This window comes from Lissotriton helveticus, chromosome 12, assembly GCF_964261635.1.
Source record: "Lissotriton helveticus chromosome 12, aLisHel1.1, whole genome shotgun sequence".
Taxonomy (NCBI): domain Eukaryota; kingdom Metazoa; phylum Chordata; class Amphibia; order Caudata; family Salamandridae; genus Lissotriton; species Lissotriton helveticus.
Window position 1 is genome coordinate 886,672,249 of NC_136073.1, and position 24,917 is coordinate 886,697,165.

The 24,917-nt window shown below is 45.1% G+C and overlaps 1 protein-coding gene across 3 annotated transcripts in view; it reads right to left on the reverse strand.

The window, feature by feature from the left end:
- GNB2 (G protein subunit beta 2) overlaps nucleotides 1-24,917 on the reverse strand; it is a 255,414-nt gene that overhangs the window by 110,326 nt on the left and 120,171 nt on the right. For all 3 annotated transcript variants that reach the window (XM_078669814.1, XM_078669813.1, XM_078669815.1), the window contains exon 2: nucleotides 4,042-4,153. In XM_078669814.1, the coding sequence (XP_078525940.1) occupies nucleotides 4,042-4,098 (57 nt within the window). In that variant the 5' untranslated portion in view covers nucleotides 4,099-4,153. The remainder of the gene's footprint in view (nucleotides 1-4,041; nucleotides 4,154-24,917) is intronic.

The window sequence follows — 24,917 nt, forward strand, 5'->3', positions numbered from 1 at the left end:
CTGGCTAGACAAAATTAACACCTTAGCCGCGGTAGGATTTACCGCGGCGCGCTGAGTTTTTTTTAAAACCCGCGTTACATGACGAGCTCAGCTCGTCATGTGTACGAGAGGCGTACCAGCGTGGAAGGGGTTAAAGTCTCTGAAGAGTCCTTAGCCATAATATCTTTTGAAGCTGAAAAAATCGGACTTCATACACTGGCCTTCTTTTGCAGTATTAAGGAAATCGTGGCCTGGAACCACATTTTTGTAGACGCTTGAGACTCCCCCCACAACGAGCAGACAGCAAGAGTTAGAGTAAAAATGAGATGGCATCTGCCTTATTAGAAAGACATGAGAAAGAGCGGTCTGCTCGAACGCTCCTCTACACCTTCTGTATAGAGCCTTTGGCATGGCGGATTAGGACTGGATATTAAAGGATTGGATATAGGTGATTCTGGATGCGAGGTGAATGTCTCTCTGTATAGAGTATGAAACGGTCTTGGATACTGGTCCAGTTTCATGAAATATTTGGTGCATATAGTGTACAAAATTAAGTTAGGACACATTGTGATCTGGGGCGGAGGGGCAGAATTTTAAAGGAGACTCTTATGCAAGGGAATTGTGTTGACCCAGATGCTGAAACATGACGGATCCTGACCTTGCAATCTAATTGGGACATCCAAAGTAGGCGATCTTCTAGAAAAGGGTGAACTTAAATATTTTGCTCATTTAAGGGTTAGATCACAATTTAAATATACACAACTTTGGGAACAAAAGAGGTTGAATGGTCAGATGCAGCAGAAGAGGAAAGGGTGCTAATGGAAGAATTGTGCAGAAACAGTCACAGCTATCTAGAACTCTTTAATCGGCAACAACCCAGAAGGGCTGAAAGGCCCAAGTTAGGAGGACCTGGGAGAGATGGGGTACACTGATGGGAGAGATAGGGTACACTGACTGGGAGGTTGTGTTGATGCATCAAAGAGGTAGCAATAAAACCCAGGCTTCAACTGATTCAATTCAAAATACTGCTGAAAATACACTATGTTACAACGAAGATGGGACACGCCCAGACACCAATGTGTCCGAGGGGTTAGTAGGAAGATGGTACTTTTCTGCACACAGTTTGTAGCTTTAACAACTTACAGCCATATTGGAGATGCATTACTACAGAACTGGGGCAGATGCTGGACACAAACTGCATGCACTGCTCAATGTGATCCTCTGTATACACAACAAAGAAGACTTCGAGAAACAAACCATCATTCTGCACGTTGGAACTTTGTGTAGCTAAGAGATACTGCTAGAAAATGGGGATCCCAGATCATACAGACTAAGCTGGCCTGGAAAAGGGAATAGATTACAGTATGGAAGTGGAAGAAAGTGCTATACAACAGTCAGAAGCACTCAAATATTTGAAAAAAAAATATGGAAATGGAGGGCTTTTATGGAAAAGGAGATGGAGCGAAAAACATTACTCGTGTTGACCTACCATTCATGACGTGCTGTACTTGAAGGTGCAAAAAGATTAGGACAACTGGATATTGAAAGTATCGTCTACCCAATGTATGTACTGTTGCCATTTTTAACTAACTTATAAAGTTGCTGAAAGGTTTGATCTGACTTAATCAGTTAATATTGACAATACAAGTCAAACTAGAATACAAATATTAAAAAATGGTCTTCAATGTTTCGAAAGATGCAATGAAACGTGCAGTGGCAAGGGAAGCTAACCATATCGGCTTGTACGTTACTTTCTCAGGTGGCCTCTTTACCAGATTAAAGGATGAGAGTGACTATCAATATACACTTTCGGGACTTCAGGCACCTAAAGGTGCAATTTTACAGATGCGTACAATTCAGACACGCATCCCCCTACATTGCTCAGTTTGATACAGTGGCCCGGCTTATTTCCCATCAAAGGAAATGTTACTCCTTGGGTGATGAGGTGGGGGAAGGAGGGGAGCAGAGGTAAGATTTCCAAGCATACAATCACTGGTTATAAACACACCAGACATCCTCAGGGAAGCTTGGGGAAAAGATGTAGGTCTTCCCGAAGATGTAGTGTCGCAGAAGGCACTTATGGCCCCCAGGGAGATCTCGATTCTGGCAAAATTTTGACTTCTAGATTTACCAGTTATTTGTACAAAATGTTAAGCTATTGTGCGTGTACAGACTTTTCATCCCAGTGTCCCCAAATGGCTTTGCTGAATATACTTGATGTAACTGGCTTAACCAGATATTAAAAAGTATTACTGGGGCTGGTCCTTGCAACGTAAAACATTGCCCAAAACTGGAGAAAGCCAGATTTCCCAAGCACTGCCAAATGGAAACAGGGAATGTAGCTCCCTGGAGATGCCTGTATACGAGTCAACCAGGTGTCCACAGAAGGTCAAACGATCTGGGAGGCGAGGGTACAATATCTGGGCCTACTGGATGGAAGATCCTGATGTGAAATACCGACTGCTATGGAGAAGGGTTACACATCTTCTGGATAAACACATTAAACATAGGATTGCTTCCCCGATACCACAAACTGAACTGATAATATGGTTACTTTGTTCATATATTGAAAACTAATAAACCGAATTTAAAAAGATGATCAATTGTTAGATCTATTAGGGAAAGCAAGTTCTCACAAAGAACCTATAATATGCAGCACTAGTATCAAATGACAATCTCTGCTATAATCTGGGCAGCTGCAAAGGCTTGGTCACAATGAGACTGGTCCCTGCTTTCCATACTGCTCTGCAGCCCTGGGAGCAGAAAGAAGCTTACACTACAAAAGGACCGCAGGAGAAGACTACCCAGTGGTAACAACGTCAACGACAAGAGCAGTGTGGGACGCCACGTGTGCTCCTTGCATTCTACATTGCTGCCGTTACAAAGCCTCTTCTGGGCAGGGATCTGCCAGAGGAAGGCAGTGGTCGCAAGCTGGTTCTACCAAAGCTCCTGAAAAACACATCCAACATCTACCCGTGGGGCATCCCCAGACCAGGAAGCTGAAGCTACGCTGTTTTGGCAAAGGCCTGTTATATATACGGTGCCAGAAATGTGCAAACAGCAAGCCCTCTCCCAGGAGCTTGGCAGCAAAGGGCAATGATATCACCACCACAGTAATCCTACAGCAAATCTGTTGCACAAGTAAATCCTCTCCGCTCTGAGAAGCTGCTGGCAGGTGGATCATCTAGCAAAGCCTGGTTCCAGGATACCTAATAATCTGATGATGATACCGCTTTGAAGACTGAACCATCACAAGGGCAGCGCTCGGAGCTGGAATGTGCTCCTTCCTTGGCCAAAAATCACCAAACCAGTGTCCTACCCCGTGCTGCCCATGGCTAACAGAAGATCCCTGGAACAAAACCTTGGCCAAGGCAAGGGCCCTGACCCGCAAGTCCTAGTAGGACCGTCAGCACTCGGTCCAAGTCCCAAACTAAACGGGAACCAAGGCAGTATGTAGAGATGCAAGTATTCCTTAATTAGTCTGTAACCCCTACTTTTGCCATTTCTGCATAGGAAGGACATTTAAAAATCCAACTGCCAACACTCTAGAGCAGTGTTTCTTAACCTGTGGTTCGAGGATCCCTGGCACCCTGAAAAGCCTACTCAAGGGATCCACAACTGTTTTACAAAATTAAATTAAAGATTATTAACATTAACCAAATAAAACGAATAAAATAAAGACGCAAAATGTAAAACGTGAACATTTTATACATTGGATTGTGAATTACAAAAAAAAAAGACAAATAACTGGGCACTTGTTTGGTGTAGAATTGTTTTTGCAGGCTTGTTTTTCATCGAAGTCCAACTCCTAAATATTGCTTAGGGTGGGGGGGTCCTCGGCTTCCAATAATGGCTCGGGGGGGGGTTTATGGATTCCAGTAATGATTAGGGGGCGGGAGGGGAATCTGGGATCCACAGAAGTTAAATGGTTAAAAACTGAGGCTCTAGAGTGAAGTCAACTGAACCCCAGACAGGATAGCAGGTGCCTCAGCAGAGCGAGACGCTGCATGCGGCATATGCAAGTGCTCGGCATTAAGGCACAAAGGGATGGCAACAACTTACCCGGATCTGGTTGCGTAGCTGCTCCGCCTCCTGGCGTAACTGTTCAAGTTCACTCATGGTGGCAGCTCAGAGCAGACACCGGTTTCCCACTTCCACTCAGCCAACCAGAAACCTGGAAAAGCAAAAACAAAAAAGTTAAACAAATCAGCATCTTAGACGTGGACTACATTGCGGAACGTCCTATGCTATTTTACTACCATCCCCACCCCCTCCTCGATCTTAGCCCAGCTCAGTTGGAAGTCCTGAGCTGGTCACAGCCCAGCTTCCCCATCCCTAAACTGCACCAGCCCAGCTCAGGCTTCATTTCGCCCAGAGTAGAAGAGCCAATGCTTCAGAACAGACAGCGTACTGTTCCTTCCCTGGGCATAGCAGACATTTTCCAAGTCACATTCCAGCCATGTGATCTATAGGAAAGGCCACATGGAAGAGGCAGAGATCACTGGTACAGAGAATGCCTTCTCTGATGTGGCAGGAGTCTCAAAAAATATGAACAGCAAAACATCTATACAGTAGCTGTAGCAAAGCAGCTATCCAGTCACATAGAAATCTCCCTTTGGGTTTAATTCACTAGAACTCACAACCCATTCATACTCTACTCACAGTTTCACTCATACTGTAGGTTTCCCTGGAGACATCAAGGTAGGACCCCATAATGGTACAATTATTTATTTATTAGAAAAAAACAATGTCTATGCTGAATAAAGACGTATTGAAGGCAATTATAAAACTATTTAAAAGCCAAATTGTTACAATTAAAAATCCTATTTACATAGTTAAAGCACTGAATCTTCTAATTGCATAGGCTAGAGTACAAACAGCAATAAGAAGAATACAGCGGACAATCACATTTCTCTTCAAGTACAAAACTGTTAAAAAGAAACTACTGGTTATACAAGATACAGATACAAACAAACTGGGAGAATATAGTAGACAAACTAATCTATTTGCTAATTGTCCATAGTACAGGGTATTCGTAATTCATTGTTATCAACTGTATCACTCAATGCCTTTTAGATTTTGTTTGAAGTTTCGCATCGCCACGTTCGGTGGAATCCCAATATTTAGAGCCACCTTCAGGATGAAATAGTTCTCCCCTACAGTCTCAAGAAATAATACATGGTAGTAAAGTTGAAACCTTTTAGACTCCTCCTTATGTGCTTTATGAATTCCCAAATACTTTATGTATGGGTAAGCAATTATCTGGAGTCTTTCATAATATTGCGTTAATATCAATCCTTACGAGAGGTATAACAAATATAATTCAATTCCTTACAATATTATCCTCTCTGGTAGTCACACACATCTGAGACTTCCCCTCACTTACTTCCAATTCATTACGGGGCTCTTTATCATGTATATTCATTCGGAGCTCCCGAACCTTATCTATATCGGGACGCGTTCGTCGTCCTCTTCGTATAAACGCAGTACAGGCCAGGGAGTGCGGATGAGTGTAGGGGGTTCTTATGGGCAAAATTTCAATATAGCCAGTATTAATTAAGGTAATTTCAGGAAATTGAGCATAACACTTGTTACGCAAAATTCATGAAATTACACCACTTAACTCAATTATGCATCATTCATCGTAAAAACATTTACCACAAAGGCACAGGAAAGGAGCATGTGTTAGTGCTGCTTGCAGCGATTGTTTTTTCGTCTTTTTTTAGTACAAAAAGGTATGTGTTGCAAAAATTGATACAAGTATTCATTTCCTGGTAAAAAAGTACCACAAAACGCTACAGATTTGCACCGCGCACAAATTTGCTGAAATTTTGCGCAGTTATGCAGGAGTAAATTGCAGGAATTTCGCATGCCCCTAGTTTTTATGTGTCAAATGCAAAAAGAAGAATTGATGGACAGAATGCAGAACAATGTATTACATTCACCCCAGTACAGAGATCTGGGCCTAAATCCATCTTTTTTTGCTCCCAATGTCATTCCAGTTTGAACCCAACCATATGCAAATCAGTCTTGACCCTGTGCCTCATGGGAACAGTCTGGCCCGAACTGCCAAGCCATGTCTTCCCTGGACCGGAAACCAGCATCCTGGGTCTAAACTGGGGTGGCATGGTGAGCAAAAGAACGATGGATTTAATCCAGATCTCTTGACATGGGGTAAATGTATAATTTATTCAGCATTCTGTCCATTTGTTTGTGTAGCACTTCTCACCCTAGTTCATGTGTGGCGTGTCACAGGTACCCCACGCAGTAGAGCGACCCAAATCCTATTGGCTTGCTACATACGGTTCAGGAGTCTATCATGGTAGAGTGTCAATGTACACTTGTGGGCTTTTAAAACTGAAGTCTTTTAGTCAAATTCACAGTTAGGGGTTCGGAAAGGGTAGTACATTTTGTTTTTGTAATCATCTGAACAATATATTGAGATGTATATAGTTTCCCAAGCAGCAAGAGATGCTCTGCAACCATTCTCCTCCTAATATTAGAAAACATGAACCAGGAGGGTAAGTAACTGGACTGTGAAAGGCTTCAGGGCGTAATGTGGTGTCACTGCTACTGGGAGTAAGGAGACTTACCAGCTCGTACAGGAGGATCGGGGGATAAAGGTAGAAAGCCCCCCTTGGCCTATACAATAGATGCATTCTTTACTTACCAGAGGCCACCCAGAGCCTTATACTGAAATCACTAAAAATCACAATATATCCCACTTAAATGATTAAAAAAATTATTTTTAAAACGTGGTAACAAACTATCAAAAGTATAGAAGATTTGATAACAGTGAAAGGGGTAAGTGCCCCCCACTCTAGAGAAACAAAACCAAAATAATGTACAGACCCTGGACCGGGGTGGCTGCACATTTCGGACTCCCCGTCAGCACACTGGCTGAAGCCACTCCAGGGTACCAGTGGCTGAAGCTGCCCACGCAAGGTCATGAAATGCTTGAGGAGAAAGATGTGAATGCAGGTGAACTGCTTCAGTACCCTCAGATGTCTAAAGCCCTCTCCATCCCTCCTGCCGGGCACAGACCAGGCTGAGAAGGGGTCCACCACTTGGCAGCCATCAAAGCAGCCCCTTGGGTGGGGGGACCCGTGCCTCTCCATATGTGACGCCCATTGCTTCAGCACCCTCAGATGTCTAAAGCCCTCTCCGTCCCTCCTGTTGGGCACAGACCAGGCTGAGAAGGGGTCCACCGCTTGGCAGCCATCAAAGCAGCCTGGGGGGGAGGGGGGGGGGGGCATGCCCCTCCATATGTGACGCCCATTGCTTCAGCACCCTCAGATGTCTAAAGCCCTCTCCGTCCCTCCTGCTGGGCACAGACCAGGCTGAGAAGGGGTCCACCACTTGGCAGCCATCAGAGCCACCCCTTGGGTGGGGAGACACGTGCCCCGCCATATGTGACGCCCATTGCGTCAGTACCCTCGGATGTCTAAAGCCCTCTCCGTCCCTCCTGCCGGGCACAGACCAGGCTGAGAAGGGGTCCACCGCTTGGCAGCCATCAAAGCAGCCCCTTGGGGGGGGGGGGGGGGCCCGTGCCCCTCCATATGTGACGCCCATTGCTTCAGTACCCTCGGATGTCTAAAGCCCTCTCCGTCCCTCCTGCCGGGCACAGACCAGGCTGAGAAGGCGTCCACCGCTTTGAAGCCATCAGAGCCACCCCTTGGGTGTGGGGACCCATGCCCCTCCATGTGACGCCCATTGCTTCAGCACCCTCGGATGTCTAAAGCCCTCTCCGTCTCGGGCACAGACCTGGTTGAAGCCAGGGTGCCAGCTCTTGTATGTCTTAAAGACATGGCGATGCTGGCAAGCAAACAGCAAAATGTCAACTCTAGTACGGTTCTTTACAAAGTGAACATGAACTGTGACATGTTGGAACAGTAGGTTTTGATCTATATTTAATATTTGGAAAAAATGCCCCAGCTGCGCAGAAGGTGAACACGGATCCAAAACATAAAATTCAATGCGCGACATGCAGAGAGCACACGGCGGAACGAAGGAATGAATACTTAAAGCTCAGATTGCTACCACAACACCAGGCGTCTTGACGCTAAAAGATACAGGAATTGTGCATGTTGGAATACCTCATTTTGAAGGTTTTTCCTGAAATCCAGGGAAGTCTAAGAGGCGGCGGAAGCCGCTTTATCAGCTTTGCATACAAGAAATGGTACCTCCGGGCAACAGGAACCTGCAAACGGCTAGCCCAACAGGCCAAACTATAGAAAAGCAAGGAAGGGCCGCTTGTTTCTACGTACCCGAGCACTGGAAAAACCACTTAAAAAAGTATTTAATTCAAAATACTGCCAAAACAGGCAGGAGGGATTGAGAGCAGCTATTCTTGATACCACAAAATCAATGTACTGGGCGGACAACTCTTTTGTATCCGTAGGTCTAATAAAGGCCACAAATGGGACATCAAATGCTGAACACAATATATTCCAAAACCCCATCATTTCCCGTGGGCTGATCCTGCGTGGAAACTGGAGAGCCTCCCACGAGCACCTGCGGCCCTCAAAGGCAGGTCTGTGTGTTTGAAAACACTTTAAGAACAAAGAAAATAATGCACAACAAACTTGGAGACTACGGCAAACCTTTAACAGAGGCCAGTGAATAAACACATTTTGCCGTTAACCTAAATTATTTGTAATAAAGCAAAGTTAAAGAAAGCTACAGGGATGCAGAGAAACTACAGGGGGCAGGGACCTGGCTCGGGTGGGACAGACTTACTATTTGTTTGGGCGCACCGAAGACCACACACCGTGCTGAGAAGCTCTAGGAATCTGCTGGCACCCTTGATGCAACAAACCCTGGGCTCTGGCACCGATTGCAAGTTTTTCACTTCATGATCTCTGGTTCAAATGCGACCAGAGGAGGGGCCATAAACAGAATACCCGACTAGTTTGCATCTTTCAGACTGTCAGACACTGGCACCCCATTCCAACCACCAGCAGAACCTAAACCCACATTCCTCCCAAGAGGAAGAAATGCAGCCTTGTGGTCACACAAAGCAGTTCTCAAAGCTGTGGAGACATTGAGGCAGCCACAGACACATGATTCGCTCAAACATTTCAGCTGAGATTAGGAAATAATACCCATTACTTTCGATCCTCTGCCCACCGCTCAGTGGAAGAAGTATCCGAGGCCCTTGCACTTCCAACATTGGACGTCTGCAATGGTACCGAGGAGTGGGTGCATAACTGAGCGAGGAGTGGGTGCATTCCTGAGCGAGGAGTGGGTGCACACCGGAGGCATGGAAAAAAGCCCCGAATGTACTCCTACTTAAGAAAAGTAATGCTGACCTAGTTGATCACATTTTAGTCCAATATCTTTGCAGCCTTTTGGAGCAAAGGTTGTGGAAAAGTATGTGAATCAACTTTTGTCCACTTTTTCTGGACCACGGCCAGAGTCTGGACTCTGCTCAGTCCAGTACATGGCCAGGGCCAATGCCCTACGAATGCTGTCAGACAGGGCCGAGCTGTCGGCTCTTGGGTTACTGCGCCAGTCTGCAGCATTGGATACGGGGTCTCATTCCATACTGCTGCAGTGGTGGCCCTTCAATGGAGCAGATGTTTCTGGGAAGGTAGGGTCCAAGGCAGTCAATCTTTCTCACCTAATGCATCAAAGGATTCCTCAAGGGTCAGCTTTAAGCCCGACACTGTTTAACATTCATATCCATCCCTTCGTTTAGCCGTTTAAAAAAAAAAATGATATCTGCCCTTCAATGCAAGAGCGATCCGGATAATACACAACTCATCACAATGCCCCTTTTGTCTCCTTTCATCAGTGTATGATTGCACGGTCTGAGTAGTAAAAACGCAACTCTTTAGTTTAAATCTGTCAAAACAGAGGTGCGCTGGATAAGACACTCCTGCCCTCCTCTTCCGTTTCCTGGGGACTTCTTGCCTCAATCTTGTTCCATTCTGCCTGTTGCAGCTTCCACTCTAAAAAACCTAAACCGTGAGACAGAGCTATCGTTGAAAGAACGAATTCTAGAAATGGATGTTCTATTTTTTTTCGGTCTAAAACATACTATGATTTAGTATATGGATTCTACATAACTCACAAATGGTACTGTTGCTTTTAGGGAATCATTAAATACGCTTGACTCATCCATTGAACTGTACATTTCCATATAATTCAATAAAGAAAATTAAAAGAGGAAGCTTGTGGTAGAGTCAATCTGAACAACAATTGCTTCAGCAACTACATTTTAAAAGAAATAGATTCCAAATCAACGGATGAATTTTAGGTTCTATTATGTGCAGTGACTGGATCAAATTCATATTTAAAAAAAAAAAAAAGGACAGCCTCATGCCTGAAGGACGCCACAAGTAGTAAGTGGTGGTTTTGTGGACTTGAGCCAGGCCCAGAGGGTCGACAGGTTAGCGGTTGTTAAGTAGATTCGAGCCATGCTAGGAGGGTCAACATAGGATAGCGGTAGTTTCATGGACTTGATCCAAGCCCAGCAGGTCCACACAGGTTAAAGGTTGTTGGGGTCGTTTTGTGGAATTGAGCTAGGCACAGAGGAACGACACAGGTTAGCGGTTGTTGAGCAGGTTTGAGTCATGCTAGGAGGGTCGACATAGGATAGCGGTTGGTTCGTGGACTTGAGCCAAGCCCAGAGGGTTGACACAGGTTAGCGATAGTTAGAGGTGGTTTTGTGGAATTGACCTAGGCACAGAGGATTAACAGTTTAGTGGTTGTTCAGCAGATTTAAGCCATGCTAGGAGGGTCGACATAGGATAGCAGTTGAGTAGATTTGAGCCATGCTAGGAGGGTCGATAGTTTAGTTGGTCGTTTAGCAGTTCTCAGCTAGGCCCAAAGCGTCAACACAAGTTAGTGGTTGTTGAGCAGACTAAATAAGGGAGTATGAAGTTTATCTAAAATCTGGCAATAAAGGCATGGGAGTAGCCAACAGACTTCATCTAAGCACAGACTCTTCAAATGACTCAAGAAAGGTCGAAGGCAGCCGGCCTGGCCATACAAAAACATTAAGGCCAACAAGAGATGAAGCAACTACTTTTAAACATCACTTCATGATGGGATCTACTTTTTTGGAAGAATAAAATATTGGCATTGCATGTGCCAAACTTTTACTTCCCTTACAGCTACCCTTGGACAAACTGAACAAATAATTGTATACATAGAAAATATGACCTGCTACCTTTCAATGTTCTGTAAGATAATCCAAGTCCTTTAGACAGTTTATCTTCCTATATGAGTTTAAGCACAGTTAGGTTTCAATGCAGTTTGTGTACCGTACCAACTGTGTTACTGCCTGGGTCTAGTACATATTACATAAATCCAAAAAGTAAATAAAATAAATACTGCTGCCGTAGCGCTGAAGCTGGCCAGAAAAAATGCACTAACTGATAGGATACTGCGTTCCTAGATTGTCTCACTTCAGACTGGTCAGGAACCAATGTAGAGTTTGACAACTTCTCTATTCACATATCCTGAAGATATAAAGCATGGCGATCAGAAAGTTTGATTGGCTGGTACACATGGCGAGATAGTCGAAGTCTCAATGTGTTATGTTCATTTGTTATAGCGCTCGGTCACCCACAAGGTCTCCTAGCACTGAATAGTAAAGGCAGGGTCCACGTCTGAGGGCAGCCGATGCCAACACAAAAGAGGTGTTTTTAGGGTCTTTCTGAAGGTGAAGTAGTTGGCGCAGAGACAAAGTTCTTTGACAAGCTCTTTCCAAAGAAAAGTGGCACTTAGTGAGAAAGCAAAGCACCCGCCATGTGCTTTTCAGCGCCTAGGGACACTGAGAAGGTTGGGAACGAGAGCTGGAATTTAACAAAGATTTTTTTTAATAATTTGCGGTTGAATAGTGAGCTATTGTAAGGATTTTCAAACTGAAGTGGTATGGCTGGAAAGAGGGGCTCCTATAAAAAGATTGGCTGTTCAACGTTGAATTGAGGCGCAGAGAGGATTTTATATTCTTATAAAAACTAGACTACTACAAGATTACTGTAACAGTCTTTATCCTATAATAGCCGAGATCACCTTGTGTCTATGTTCCAACATTAAGAAAGGCAAGATAGAGCAGAGTTGTCGAAAACGAAAAGGAGCAGAAGACAATAGCTGACACCTGGCAGTGCAGAATTTTTTTTACTGGCAGGATTTTGACCAATTTGGAAGGCAATGGGCAGGGAACAGACGTGATGGGGAAGCAGTCATCAATGAGGTGGAAGTGCTAATTGAGCAATAGTGGACTATCATCCGTGTAGGTGTAAAGTGAACCATGGTATTAAACAATGGCTGCTAAAAGTCTCTCAAGGATGCTGAACAGGTATTATGAGAGATGAGGCCTGAAGGACACTGCTTAACGTGCACCCGAATAAGGAAGCTAGTGTCAAACACCACCTGTGGACTACCGCCTGTGAGGAAAAGTGAACTAATTCAAAACGGAGTCTAATTCCCATATTGTGAAGATGGTAAATAAGGATGGCGTGCTAAATGGTGTCAAATGCTGTGGGTAGGTCTAATACAATCAAAACACAGAACAGTTGTGTCAGCGGCAAGGTAGACCTCAGGTGGAGAGGCCAACCTAATGCTTGTAAGATAGTGCCTTATCAGTTTCAGCGGGATACTAGACACAAGAAGTATTGTGTATGCTCCAAATAGAAGCCCAGTGGTAGACCTACCCCGCACCGCTGCAGCCCGGTTACAAGCATTAGGTTGGCCTGTGCACCTGCAGGTACAGTTCCCGTAGGACCACTGAGTGGTAGCTAGATTCTATCATCATTAAGTGCAGATAGTTTGCTTTCCATTTGGTCCTGAGGAATCGCCACAGATCATTTTGACTACTAGGTGAGAAACAGGTCTACCATCTACAAGTAGAGCGCTTTATTTTTTTTTTTAGACATTACAGCCAGATAGTCGCCTCTCCTAAACCTGATTTTAACCAGGCTGAGATCCTTCCAGAATAAACTTTATTTAGAGGATTCCCTCCCCTGTTAACTTACAAATCCCCTATTATCTCTACACGTACTAGGTCCCTCACACCCACGGCACCTAAACAGCAAGGAACAAAAAAGATCTCCAGTAAAGAGCCCCTTAATGGGTGCCCGTCAGGTATTGTAGCCCAGACTCCACGAGGAGCAGGCCCATAGGATGAAGCATGACACCTAGCTTGCTGGGTGTGTGAGGGCCCTAGTTCCAAAAGGAGGAATTTCACTCCTCCTTGGAGGACAACCTACCAAGGTGATATCACTTAGCTCTCTTACTGTGGTTTGGGACCCATTGAGGAACTTCTTACCCATTTCTTGAAACGTTTCCATCTGCCACGAACTGCGGACCTTTTTATCGGAATTGGTCTGGGAGATGTTCTACCAAAGCTGCCATTTGGTCGCAGTGAGCGTAGTCATATCTGGAGAGGTCACTAATGGAGTTGGACATTGGCGGAGTAGCAGACTGAGCCGCCACCCTTTTAACCCCCAGCATCTACTTCCTTGCAATCAGGATGGGGTGCTCTAGGTGTTGGCACGCTTTACGGCGGTGTGTACCTAGTTGGGGTGCAACTGGCCACAAATATATGGAACATCACTAGGGGAGGGCTATATATTTCTCACCTACCCTAGACATGATCATTCTTGCCTTGGCTGGCTCCTTAATGACATCTCACGCTTTAATGAATGTACACTATGTGTGTCCCAAAAGCACAAGGCACCTCTGGGGTCACTGGTTTCCTTTTAGATGCACGTCCTTAACTAGACTATGGATTTGTTTGAGATGTTATGCCCTGATGAAGTCTGCTCTGACAGGAACAGCCAGAGACGAAACATGTGCTGGCAAAGGGCGTACATGATGGAAGACATAAAAACTGTTGAAACCACGACCTAAGCTCTAATTTCTGTGTGCTTGGAGAACTCGGTTGTTGGCTCCTTAATGATCTTGGTGGCCAGTCTGAGTAACCCTTATAGCATCGGGATATATTGGAGGGCCGTGGAGGAGAGGGCTTCCACAAGGAAATCATCCTCTTGCTGCATGTGGAGATGAACATTGTGAAACGTGGAATTTGCACTGATCTCTAGGAGGGAAAGGCTTTGCAGGATAATTTGGATCGGTGTCTGACCGGGTTCAGTACCTTAAACATCCCAAGGATCTGAGCCTTGTGGTTTTACAAGGGAGTCAAGTACTGTCCCTGACCAGAGTGCCAGAAACTCCTCAGTGAGTGGGGTGGTGACTCCAAAGGCAACACAGGCGGTGCAGAAGGAGGCAGAAGATAAAGGATGAGCAGGAGGTAAGGGAGAGGTAGCCCGGTCATGCTTTTTATCCTCTTGGGAGGATATGAGTCGGTGGTTGATGGCCTCCTCAAAAGTCAACCTCCTCTTATGAGGAGTAGGGTCCTTCAGCACCAACAGTGTTTTTGCCAAGATTATTCCATTGCCCGGTTGAATATGTATCCTCTGTTGTCGAGTGTTCAGATGTTCTGCAAGCTGTTCTAGGATCGCCTTCCGTAAGTCCTCGGAAGCTGCACAGGAGGGAGCAGCGGGAGGGAGCAGCAGAGAGCCTGGATGGGATTAATGGTTGCCCACAAGAGGCCGCTGGGTTTGATCTCTGCTCTGAATGGTTCAGCGGGCCTCAGTGCCCAACTCTACTTTGGTTCAGACAGTTTTGATGCAGCAAGTGTCTGCTCCGAAATCTTCAGTTCCACCCCTTTTGGCTCAAAGGGTGTTCGATGAGGTGTCTTTGGTGCAGAGGCGGCAGACAAGGCTCGATGATTAGAAAAGAACATTGGCGCCAAATGTGGCATGGGCATCTAGTCAGGCTTAAAATGCTGGTGTTTACCATGGCCAAAAGGCAGTGGCGCACTACACACACCATAGGCATGGGAGCTTGAGGCAGATGCTTCTTGGTGGTGAGTAGGGAAAGAATCAGTATCCACTGTGACCTTATGTTGCTGCTGTAAAGGCCTCAATAGCTGCCTCGGAGTCGGCCCTTTCCAACGGGAAGGAGGTTTCAATTTATACGACTGGAGCACCAGATTCTCCTAGATCCGACTCCTCACGCCCTGCTTCTAGTCTGTGTGCCATGGTGGCCAAGGCAAAACGCGCATCTGTTCTGTTGAGTTTTTGGTTATAAAACACAAGCCACGCTAAACAGTAGTCTTCTCGGTGGTCAGGAGACAAGCAGATATGGCTGACTTCTCTAAGGTCAGCCCTCGGTTACTTTGTGTGACAAGTAAGATAGAATGGGAATGAGTAATTTCCATCACAGACATCATCGACCCAGATGGTCGGAGTTGAGAGGTATGCAGCAAATACGGAGTCAAACAAAACATGACGATTGAAAATCTGCGACAAGACGACGGACCCAATGGACCGGCAAGAACACTACATGGTGTCAAACCGGAGCTCCTGGAGACACGTATGAAACGGATGGTGGAGCAAAAAACAATCCAAAAATGGAGCCGATGCGCATGAGCAATACCACTGATCGGTGGAGTCACTAGGTTCTGTGACAAAGACAAGTCATTCTCCCGCAATCTAGTGTTGGGCTCGGACGTGTACAGATAGTTTTCCTTCTAATGCAGCATGTGTCACAAGCACAGATTTAAAATCTGCTCAGAGACCCAAAGCCTCTTGAAAGTAAACTGGAACATCTTTGTATGTAGGGTCAGTAGAAAAGAGAGCCACAAAAGAGAATCCATCTACTGAAGGACTTGTCTGTAGAGCCTTTATTAGAAGTCAAACAGCAATAGATTAAGTCAATCCAAGCAATGGCACTGCAGAAAACCGTTCTATAAACCTGCTAATCCGTACTCCTGGCACCAGCAGATTCCTTAGCCTCACTCTGGGGTCCACCTTCTGCAAGCAGCACATGTAACAGATTACCTTAAACACTGCATGAGCAGCTACAAAACTTAAATGCAATGAAAAGGACAGCCACGTATGGAAGTCTTACAATTGCTCATTCAACCTCTGGGTGAAATGCTGCCCCTTGTTAAGTGAATACATGTCTCAGCGCTGAACTAGAGACAAACCGCTGCATATCAATGCATCTCACATTGGGCTCCAGCTAGCCATCTTCCTGGCCAGGGGGGAGGCACTTGCAGCATACAACCTAGATGAATCTGCACCAACTACTCAGAGGTTGAAGGCTGTGCAATCATGGACCAAACAATACCTAGATCACAATATCCGGCAGCTACCGAGTCCCAATGCAGTTTATTCTCGCCATGTCCAAGAAATGGCTGTTACTGCTACCTGGCTCTCATCCCAGGAGCAAAAAACTCCTGTCCGAACTTTGCCTGCGCTCCGAGCAGAACATTGATTCACGTACACATACCTCTAGGTGTTCCAACCTTTACAAACATCAATTCCTCATCCTTACACTGCCTCTATTTATTGAGGTTTCTGCATTAACAAAAGGCCATTGTCCCAGCAGGAATTACACCAGACACATTCTTGTGCCCCGCATGCTCAACTGGGCCTTGATGACAAAAGTTTTCTGAGAAGTCATGGGACAACGATCTCAGACTTACTACAAGCCAGTGCCTTGAGGGTTACACTCAAGCAAGAGTATATTTACTGCAAGAGCGTTCAATTCACAAGGAAGTTGCAAAGTGTACACATTTCATAGCAGACACACAGATTACTGACCCCCATTATAACTCACTGGACAGTCCTACCACCTAAACCTAAAGTGAAACATGATGAAGAAAAAAAAACTCTTAGCGGGGAGCCACTCCGATTCCAAAGTCACAGATGTCTAATTATCTATTTCTTTTTTAAAAGATAGAAGAAATCCGGACACAGGATTTAAGATTATCCATTCGGTCACCTTCCCCCACATTTTCTCTTCTAGTTGACGTTTCCTAAGACCTTTAAGGATATAGAGACTAGAAGTTATAAATTGCCAAAAGTCTAGCTTTCCACATTACATAGGACGGGGCCTCTATATTTACCCAATTTAAACCATACATAGTTGGACCAATGCAATATTATGTATATTTTTAGGATATTGGTATACGTATGTATCAATGATATTGTAATTCGGGAAGTCTGATTTTATCCGATGTAATGCTCTACCCCCTCTCCATCTTCTATTTTTTGCTTTACTCTTTAGCTTTTTTCCCCACTTTTTCTGGATTTGTAAATTAACTCTCATTATGCTTTGCTCGTTATATATTGAACTACGGCATTCTTTTTGTACAGACTTATAAAATAAATATAGAAATAAAAAAAGTAAGTAGACAAGTGCTGACCAAGCAGAGTGGTCTTCGTGACCTCGAAAGAGTAGTAATGGGGTATACTGCTCTTACCCCACAGGTGGGCGGTTGTGGTGAAACTGTAGAAAGGATTTAAGTGATTACTTAACACAGCAATGAAGTCTCCAGCTTTCTTCAAGTTCAACATTAACTTTGAGAAACATCAAACTCGTGCTCTATTCTGGCAGATAAACAAGCAAGTTGCTTACTGCAATGACGAGTGAAGCCCCCTCCTCTGCCCATCCAGCAGGCAATACTGAAAATGTCCACTTCCTTTGTGTAACAACCAACACTGGATCAATCAGGTTACTTGTAAAGCGCGACTACTCTCCCATAAAGGTCTCAAGGTGCTGTGGGGGGCAGTCTCCTGGTGCTACAGCCAACTTCTTTCAATTATACAAATCCTTCGCGTCAGAGAGCAACCATTAAAAACCTTCATAAACTAAGAAGGACTCTCTAAAATAGACAACATTCTGGGAGGGCCACCAGTTTTCACCAAGAAATCAAAATATCCTCAAGTTTACAAAATGTGTCACGCATTGGCCAAAGCCAAGTTGAAGAACGTCTGCATTCAAACACTAGGCAGGACATCAAAGCCACTGAAGTTGAATTTGGGTCTAAAGAGCACCAATTTTTCATGAAGCTCCTCAACAGAGGACAAGCATTTCTCCGACACTGACCAGTGTTACTAGACTGCTGCACTCGGGGAACCGGCGCTTTGTTTTCATTCTGCAGTATTTACCTAGTGTAACTTAATGTCTATGTTCACCAGTGCTCTTTCACTTTAATTCATACGAATCTGCCTCCAAATGCTGCTCTTCCGCAGCTTTTTCATGATTTCAACATACGTGTCAGCAGAGGTGCGTATTCTTTCAACTGAGGTTCAAGACCCCAACATGGTGCAACCTACAGTAAGATGGTACTCTGGATGGCCAACGGAGTCTCCACCCATTAAGGAACACACTGAAAATTCCTTGCAACAGGATAAGACCATCTCATCTACTGCGGTCTTCACCACCCTGCAACCCTAGGATAATTATAGCGATGACACAGCCGGACCATAGGGCAGTACTCCTAAGGTTTGCGGTCATGAACGACAACAACACGAATGCAGCATGTTAACGCTTACCTTCACTTCGACAGACAGCAGGGTTCAGTTGAGGAGCGCCACGAGCATGAAGGTGGGTAGGGGTGCTAGTCCAAACTCTAATCACAAACTTTTAGGAAAGGTTTTCCGCTGTCTACTGCCCGTGTCATTTTGCGATAAGTGTCAGAACTAACCCTGCGGCAGAGTTTCTAGCAAAATATTTCTTCACCCAACATACAGCCTCCTTAGCACCTGGTTAACACCTCTGCTACAGCAGATTTCCACAGAGGAGCGATTACACGCAAAGCAACACAACTGCACCGCCCTTCGTTGGTCAGACTGCAAAACGAAACTGAAGGCAGCATGATCAGGACGCACATGCTAGATTACCAGTGAAGGAACATGTAGATATCATGCAACAGAAACAAGGGCCCATTTTAGGAGATAACCAATGTAAATCACAAGACGATGAGGCCAAAAATTGACAGCCATCATCCACATTTGCCCGCCTCAGCTAAAACCAGTCAGTAGAGAAGAACACAGGCGATAGCCCAGAAAGCATCTGTGATCATCTACAGTGATCAAAACATATGAAGAGAGCAGCCATAAGGACTTTCCTTACGTATTGCCTCGCTGATACAAGTTTGGGAAACAGCTGCACTACCTCAACAACCGCCTCTTATAAGGCCACAAACATTGTAAAGAGCACAGGGTAAAGAGGAAGGTACTCTAGCCACGCCACTGACCTGCATGGTCTCTCTAGAGTCAACCTATTAGACTGGTTAGCAGCAGCTTCTCCATCAACCCCTCTATTCACACTGCTGTAGTATATACTACCCACTCCTGAAGGGACACTTTGTCTATAAGCGAAGGTCAATGAAACTACAATCCTAGACAAATTACTTTGATGGCAGACCAGATCGAGAATATGCAAACCCTGTAGAAGCACAGCTTCTTCTACAAGAAGGTTATCCTTTCCTAAAACCCTATCTCAATGTTTTCTGAACTCTTATTCTGGTTACGGTGGCAGACTATCCGCAATCCAGCGTTTGGGTAATATGAAGCAGTGTCCACATCTCAAGTCAATATAAGCAGCATGGGGCAAGGTGTTTGTGCCACATAGTGGGCAGGGACAGGAAACTGCTCACAAAAGAAGAGTTTTGAGAAGACTCAATTTAATATGGTCACACCAAGAAAAGGCAGAAGTATTGAGAGTTTCCCATAAAATGGATGACTACCATTTAAGTAACAAATGTACTCAGGATGGGCTTCTAACCGAGCCAGTTCTAGACCATACTGAAAGAAAATTCCAAAAGGTCTTCACACACCTGGCCAGCACTGGCCTACAATGGCCAATGCACTGTTGGCGCAAACTACTCTCGCCCCCGAATCATTCGGTCCTCAGGGTGCAATGCATAATTAGGCTACTTATAGGTGTTGAAAAGAAGCTTCTGGCAAGGGCTAGGGAAACTGTAAGGAGTGGACCAGCTCTCACAATTGCAAATTCCAGAACTCTACCTCAACCTGCGAAAGACAGGATTAGACAGGCTGGCTTGGAAGAAGCAGAAATTGCACAACGTTCACCTCCATTTGAAAACAGGATGTGTCCAAGCACCAGATCGGTGGGCAGTAAGGTACACATGGCCGGGGAGGGAGACTGCAGAGGCCGGTGGGAAGAAATGCTACGATATGTTCGGGTTTTGGTGGCAAATGAGGTAGTAGGGAGTCCAGTCATTCTTCCTCAGAAGATACTGGTGAACATGATACTGGTGAACATGAAGATTGTGCACATCTTTCCGCAGGTTTAAAACATTCACATAGCACCTTACTCAGTGCCTGTCTTTTTACAGGTCCTGTTTGAGAACTTGATTAAAGTTCTTGTATTCTCCTCCTACTTTCTTTGGAAGAGGTTACGCAATTGAGTGTACGTCAGCAAGAAGACCGCAGTGTTGAGTTTTTGGACATTTATCTACCAGGCTCAATCCTCTCGAAACTGCAAAGCCCTAGTAGTTTTATAAGTTGTCAACCTTCAAGAGACCATCAGAAACCATAGAAATGATAGAAGTTCAATGTAGTAGAGTGACAACTCCACTTGGATAAAGGCAGAACATAAGGCAAGCTACATTTCAGTTTGAAAACAAGGGTGTCTTCTGCTTACTACAGAGTTTACAGAAGTCGCTATGGATTCATAATAGCTCTTTATTCTATGAGTTTACAGTTCGAAAACACCAAACTAATATCCACAGAGTAACAGGAAAATGTGTTGCATTTGGGCTGTAGGCAGGCGGCAAGAATCTTCCAAAACCAATGACCACATTCAAGAGGTTTTAACGCAATGGAGAAAATCTGCTGAGCCAGGGCTTTTTCAAACTCTGCCCCTAAATAAGTGCAACTTGGTCAAATCAAATAGGTGGAGGAAGGGGCAAGTGTTTCAGGTGCATATTCCATGGTGAAAAAAAGTTACCAGGTGTATAGCATAACAGCTTCCATTAAATGTTCACAAGCGAGAAAGGAGAGCAGCTTCTTTCCCTCGAGTGACCGAAGGAATACTGCATACAAACAATGCGACGCCTTCCCTAAACCAGATGCTATTGCAAACTGGTCTGGCAACTCCATCCTTCTGCTGGGGAAGGGGGTAGGTAGAGAACTGCACAAACATCTTACATGTCGAGCCACTTATCTTAAGCTGTCCAACAACTTTAAAGCCCAAGGGCAAGACAACCATAAAACCATGCAGGAGCTGCCACATGACCACTAGAACCAAACCACCAACCTTGGTCTCCTGCCTGCTGGCCCATCAAGCACATGACGAGCCTGCTTCTTCACTCACTAGAAGCCGATACAACACACCTCAGACCAGAGAGTTATGAGGAACCGTAAGGGCTTCTAGCCAGCTTAGAAACTCTAGCAACAAGTGTTTCCAGGTAAAGCACTGTGTGCGTCCCAAGCATGCATCTAAAAACCACACTCCTCGAAGACAAACTTTTACAACGTACTGCCGACAAGCACTATGGTTTACTCCTTCGTTCCTTCTACCACAAAAAGTAAAGCTAACAACCAAAATCACACACCACTGCATGTACCCTCATTACAGATCAGCTAATGCAGTAATGGACGGCTGTGCAGAACAAAGGTGGCAAATACATTCAGACAGACTGTCATGAAGGACTGTGGCAAGAAGTCAGCTACAATAAGCCACAGTAGCTGCCAAAGCCGGCTGCTACAAATGCGACACTGTAGCACACATAGCAGACTGCTACAATAGGCCACATCCCACAGAAGACACCTACAACATCCCACGGTAGCCCTCAGAGGCCTCTACAATATCCCACCGTAGACCTCATTGGGGACAACTACAACATCCCCACCATAGCCCTTAACGGAGACAGCTACAACATCTCACCGTAGCCCTTATCGAAGACAGTTACAACATCCCACTGCAGCCCTTATTGGACAACGCTATAACATCCAACCGTAGCCCTTATTGAAGACTGCTACAACATCCCACCGTAGCCCTTATCGGAGACCGCTACAACATCCCACCGTAGCCCTTATCGGAGACCGCTGCAACATCCCACCGTAGCCCTCGTCGGAGACAGCTATAACATTCCACCGTAGCACTCATCGGAGACAGCTATGCCATTGTAACACTGATAAGACTGTTGTGGGTGATAGAGAAGCATATTGTAGCAGTCAGCTACAACACGCTGCTGTATTGTCCACAGCAGACGGTTACAGTAAACCACTGTTGCACCAACAGCAGACTGCTGCAATACGACACTTAAGACCACTGCCAGAATGCTACAGTTTGCTACTGCAGCAACCACAGCAGAAAGGTACCACAGAGTATGTGGTGTATTGTAGAGCTCAGCCCTTGGCTACAGTAATGTGGCAGCCAAGATGGCTGCGCAGGACAGACATCATAGCAGATACCTATTACTTAAAAAGATGGCAGACTTTTATTGAATCAATCAAACCTCAAAAGCAAACACCTGTAAACAGCCACAGCATGATGGCTGTGACATGTTATGAGTGCAGATCTCTGTAGCAGACACCATGTATACTAAATTTATCATGGGAGTTATAACGGGCGAGGACAGACCAGAAAAAAAACACAACATAGAAACAGTGAAGCAGCAAAGATGGAGTATTAAAAGTAAACTTGTAGGGCACTGATGTAAGGACAATTTTTCCCATTTTGTGCGCCAGAGTACACTGTCATGTCATCATCATTTTAAGTTTCCTTCAACACATGGTTGCTGCCCTCTGAATAAGAGCCAGGTTTTCAAGTACAGGGTTCTCCGTAGTCAGTCCTTGAGGGCCGGAATCCATGCCAATTTTTTAGCATAACCCCATTTAGATAACTATAGTGATCTCATACGTCTGGTATGAATCCGGCCCTTCGGGACAGACTTTGGAGAACACTGTTCAAGTACACTATGACCACGTAGTACTCTGCAAATGCTGAAATCAAAACAGTTTACCCTCTGCTCCATTACATCTCAGTAGATGGACCGTTGTGTTCCTTTTACAAACGCTTAAACGCAGTCCACACTGCTAGGCTTGATATCAGGAGTCCAGACAATCAAATTACAAGCTAAGTTTAGGCGTCAGACTGGACATCAGTACTCCAGACCACACCAGGGGCAGCCGTGTAAATGTACAGGAATTTATATAGCGCAAATCACCAAGCGGTCTCTAAGCGCTTGCTTAGGGAACCCGTCCTGGTATTCCCCTGTGAGATAACCGCGGCAGGGTATCCGCAAGGTGAAAGCCAGGCATCCCGCCGCGAGGGGCCGTTGTGGAGATTAAGCAAGCTATTGCCCAGAGTCGCAGAGTGTGAACCCGTGAATCGAGTAGGCACCGGAGTGAGAATTGTCGAGTCCATGGACATTTTAGGACTCAAGACCCCGCTGAGCCTAGAATTGAACCCTGGTCCCGGGCTGACCTCTGCTTCCAGGTCTGCCTCCTCTAACCAGTGAGCCACACTTCTCCGGACATCAAACCAAAGTTACAAGCGCAACCTTCTCTGGTACGATTGGCATCAGTACTGCAGACTACACCAGGGATAGCAGTGTATTACACAAACAAGTTACAAGCCAAGATGGCACACCTGCTCAAGAGCGCACATGCCCTTGACCAGTGGGAAGAGTAGGCTGAGAGAAATAAGTGAGCAGAGGGTCCAAGCGCTACAGCGCAGGGACCTGCAGACACGGTTTTCTTTGACAAGACAGTGATATTTGGAAGAGGATCTGAAGAAGGGAGACAACAGTTGTGTGGTCACATCATGAAACGTAAGGACATGTAGGATTACACCCCCCCCCCCCTTCCAGGAGTTCAAACCACAAGACATCTAAACACAGGACTCCGTCCCACTCAGGGTAACGCACTTAAGCATGCAAGTAAAAGATGGAATACTTTAATTACCCTCAGCCTCTCGGGGCGCATACCTGTTAGTTCCAGTGTGCGGCCCTAAGTGGAAACGTATGCCCAGACATGCGTCGCATGCAGTCACCTGGCTGATCAGCCAACAATAAAGGCAACACTGCTTCAGGGTTGCTTGTGTTCCAGTTCAGGGAGGACCTGGACTGGCTGACGGGGCTGGACTGTTCCTACTGGACCAGGGACTAGACTCATTTGAACAGGCCTGCAGCCAAAGTAATTACCAGTGGCAGAGATGAATTCAAGCATGCTACTCCTCATTCCACAGTACTCTTGCGGCAGCTTCCTACTCGCCTCTATTCATGGCTCTCCTAAAGTGGGCATTAAATTATATTCAGATTATACCAATGCCCTTTAAGATGCATTATTTACTGTACAATTTCTCAAAAATCTTAAAGGGAGAATAATACTGTAATTAAAAACTATAGCAGAGTGTGTGATATATATATAGTTTTTTTAATTAAAAAAACTTCACTGCCCATTGCAGCATTTTTAATAAACATTTCTGCATGCAAGACGCCTGCATCCTAAAACTCCATGAACCCTTATTAATGAATGAATATTCTAAAAAGCTTGCATATGGCTAATGGGCGTTTTGGTGCTAGTGAACTGACTGCGACTGATTATGATCCTGCTAAAAGTAATTTGAAAACAGTGAGGTATTAAGTGGTTTTCTGAAATGAGTCAAGTTGATCTGAGATTTTGATGCAAAGGTAAACTGTTCCACAATTTTCCAGTGGACGAGATGAAACTTCTGCCATCCCAACGTGCCCCTTTAGATATAGGCAACACTATATTCTTTGAACATGTGAAACGTTGTATTCTATTAGGGACATACCATTGGAAACTAGTACTCTGGTACTTCGGGCCGAAGTCGTGAAGCACTATTGCCAGGGAGGCCGACTGGAATTTTGGAATGTTAAGGAGAAGACAAGCAATCTGTATTTTGTAGGATCTTGAGCTTATTTAGTAATCGCTGTTGGATGTCGGAGCGTTGCAATAGTATATCCTGGATAGCACTAGGTCAATTAGTGTTCTGAAGCTCAAAAGGGATGTAGATAAAAAATTCTTCAGAATTGTTAGAAGACAGAAACAGGTCGAAGTGACTTTATTTGGTTCGAGTAAGTCAACTTACCGTCGAACAGTACTCTCAGATTCTTGACATTTCTAGCAGAA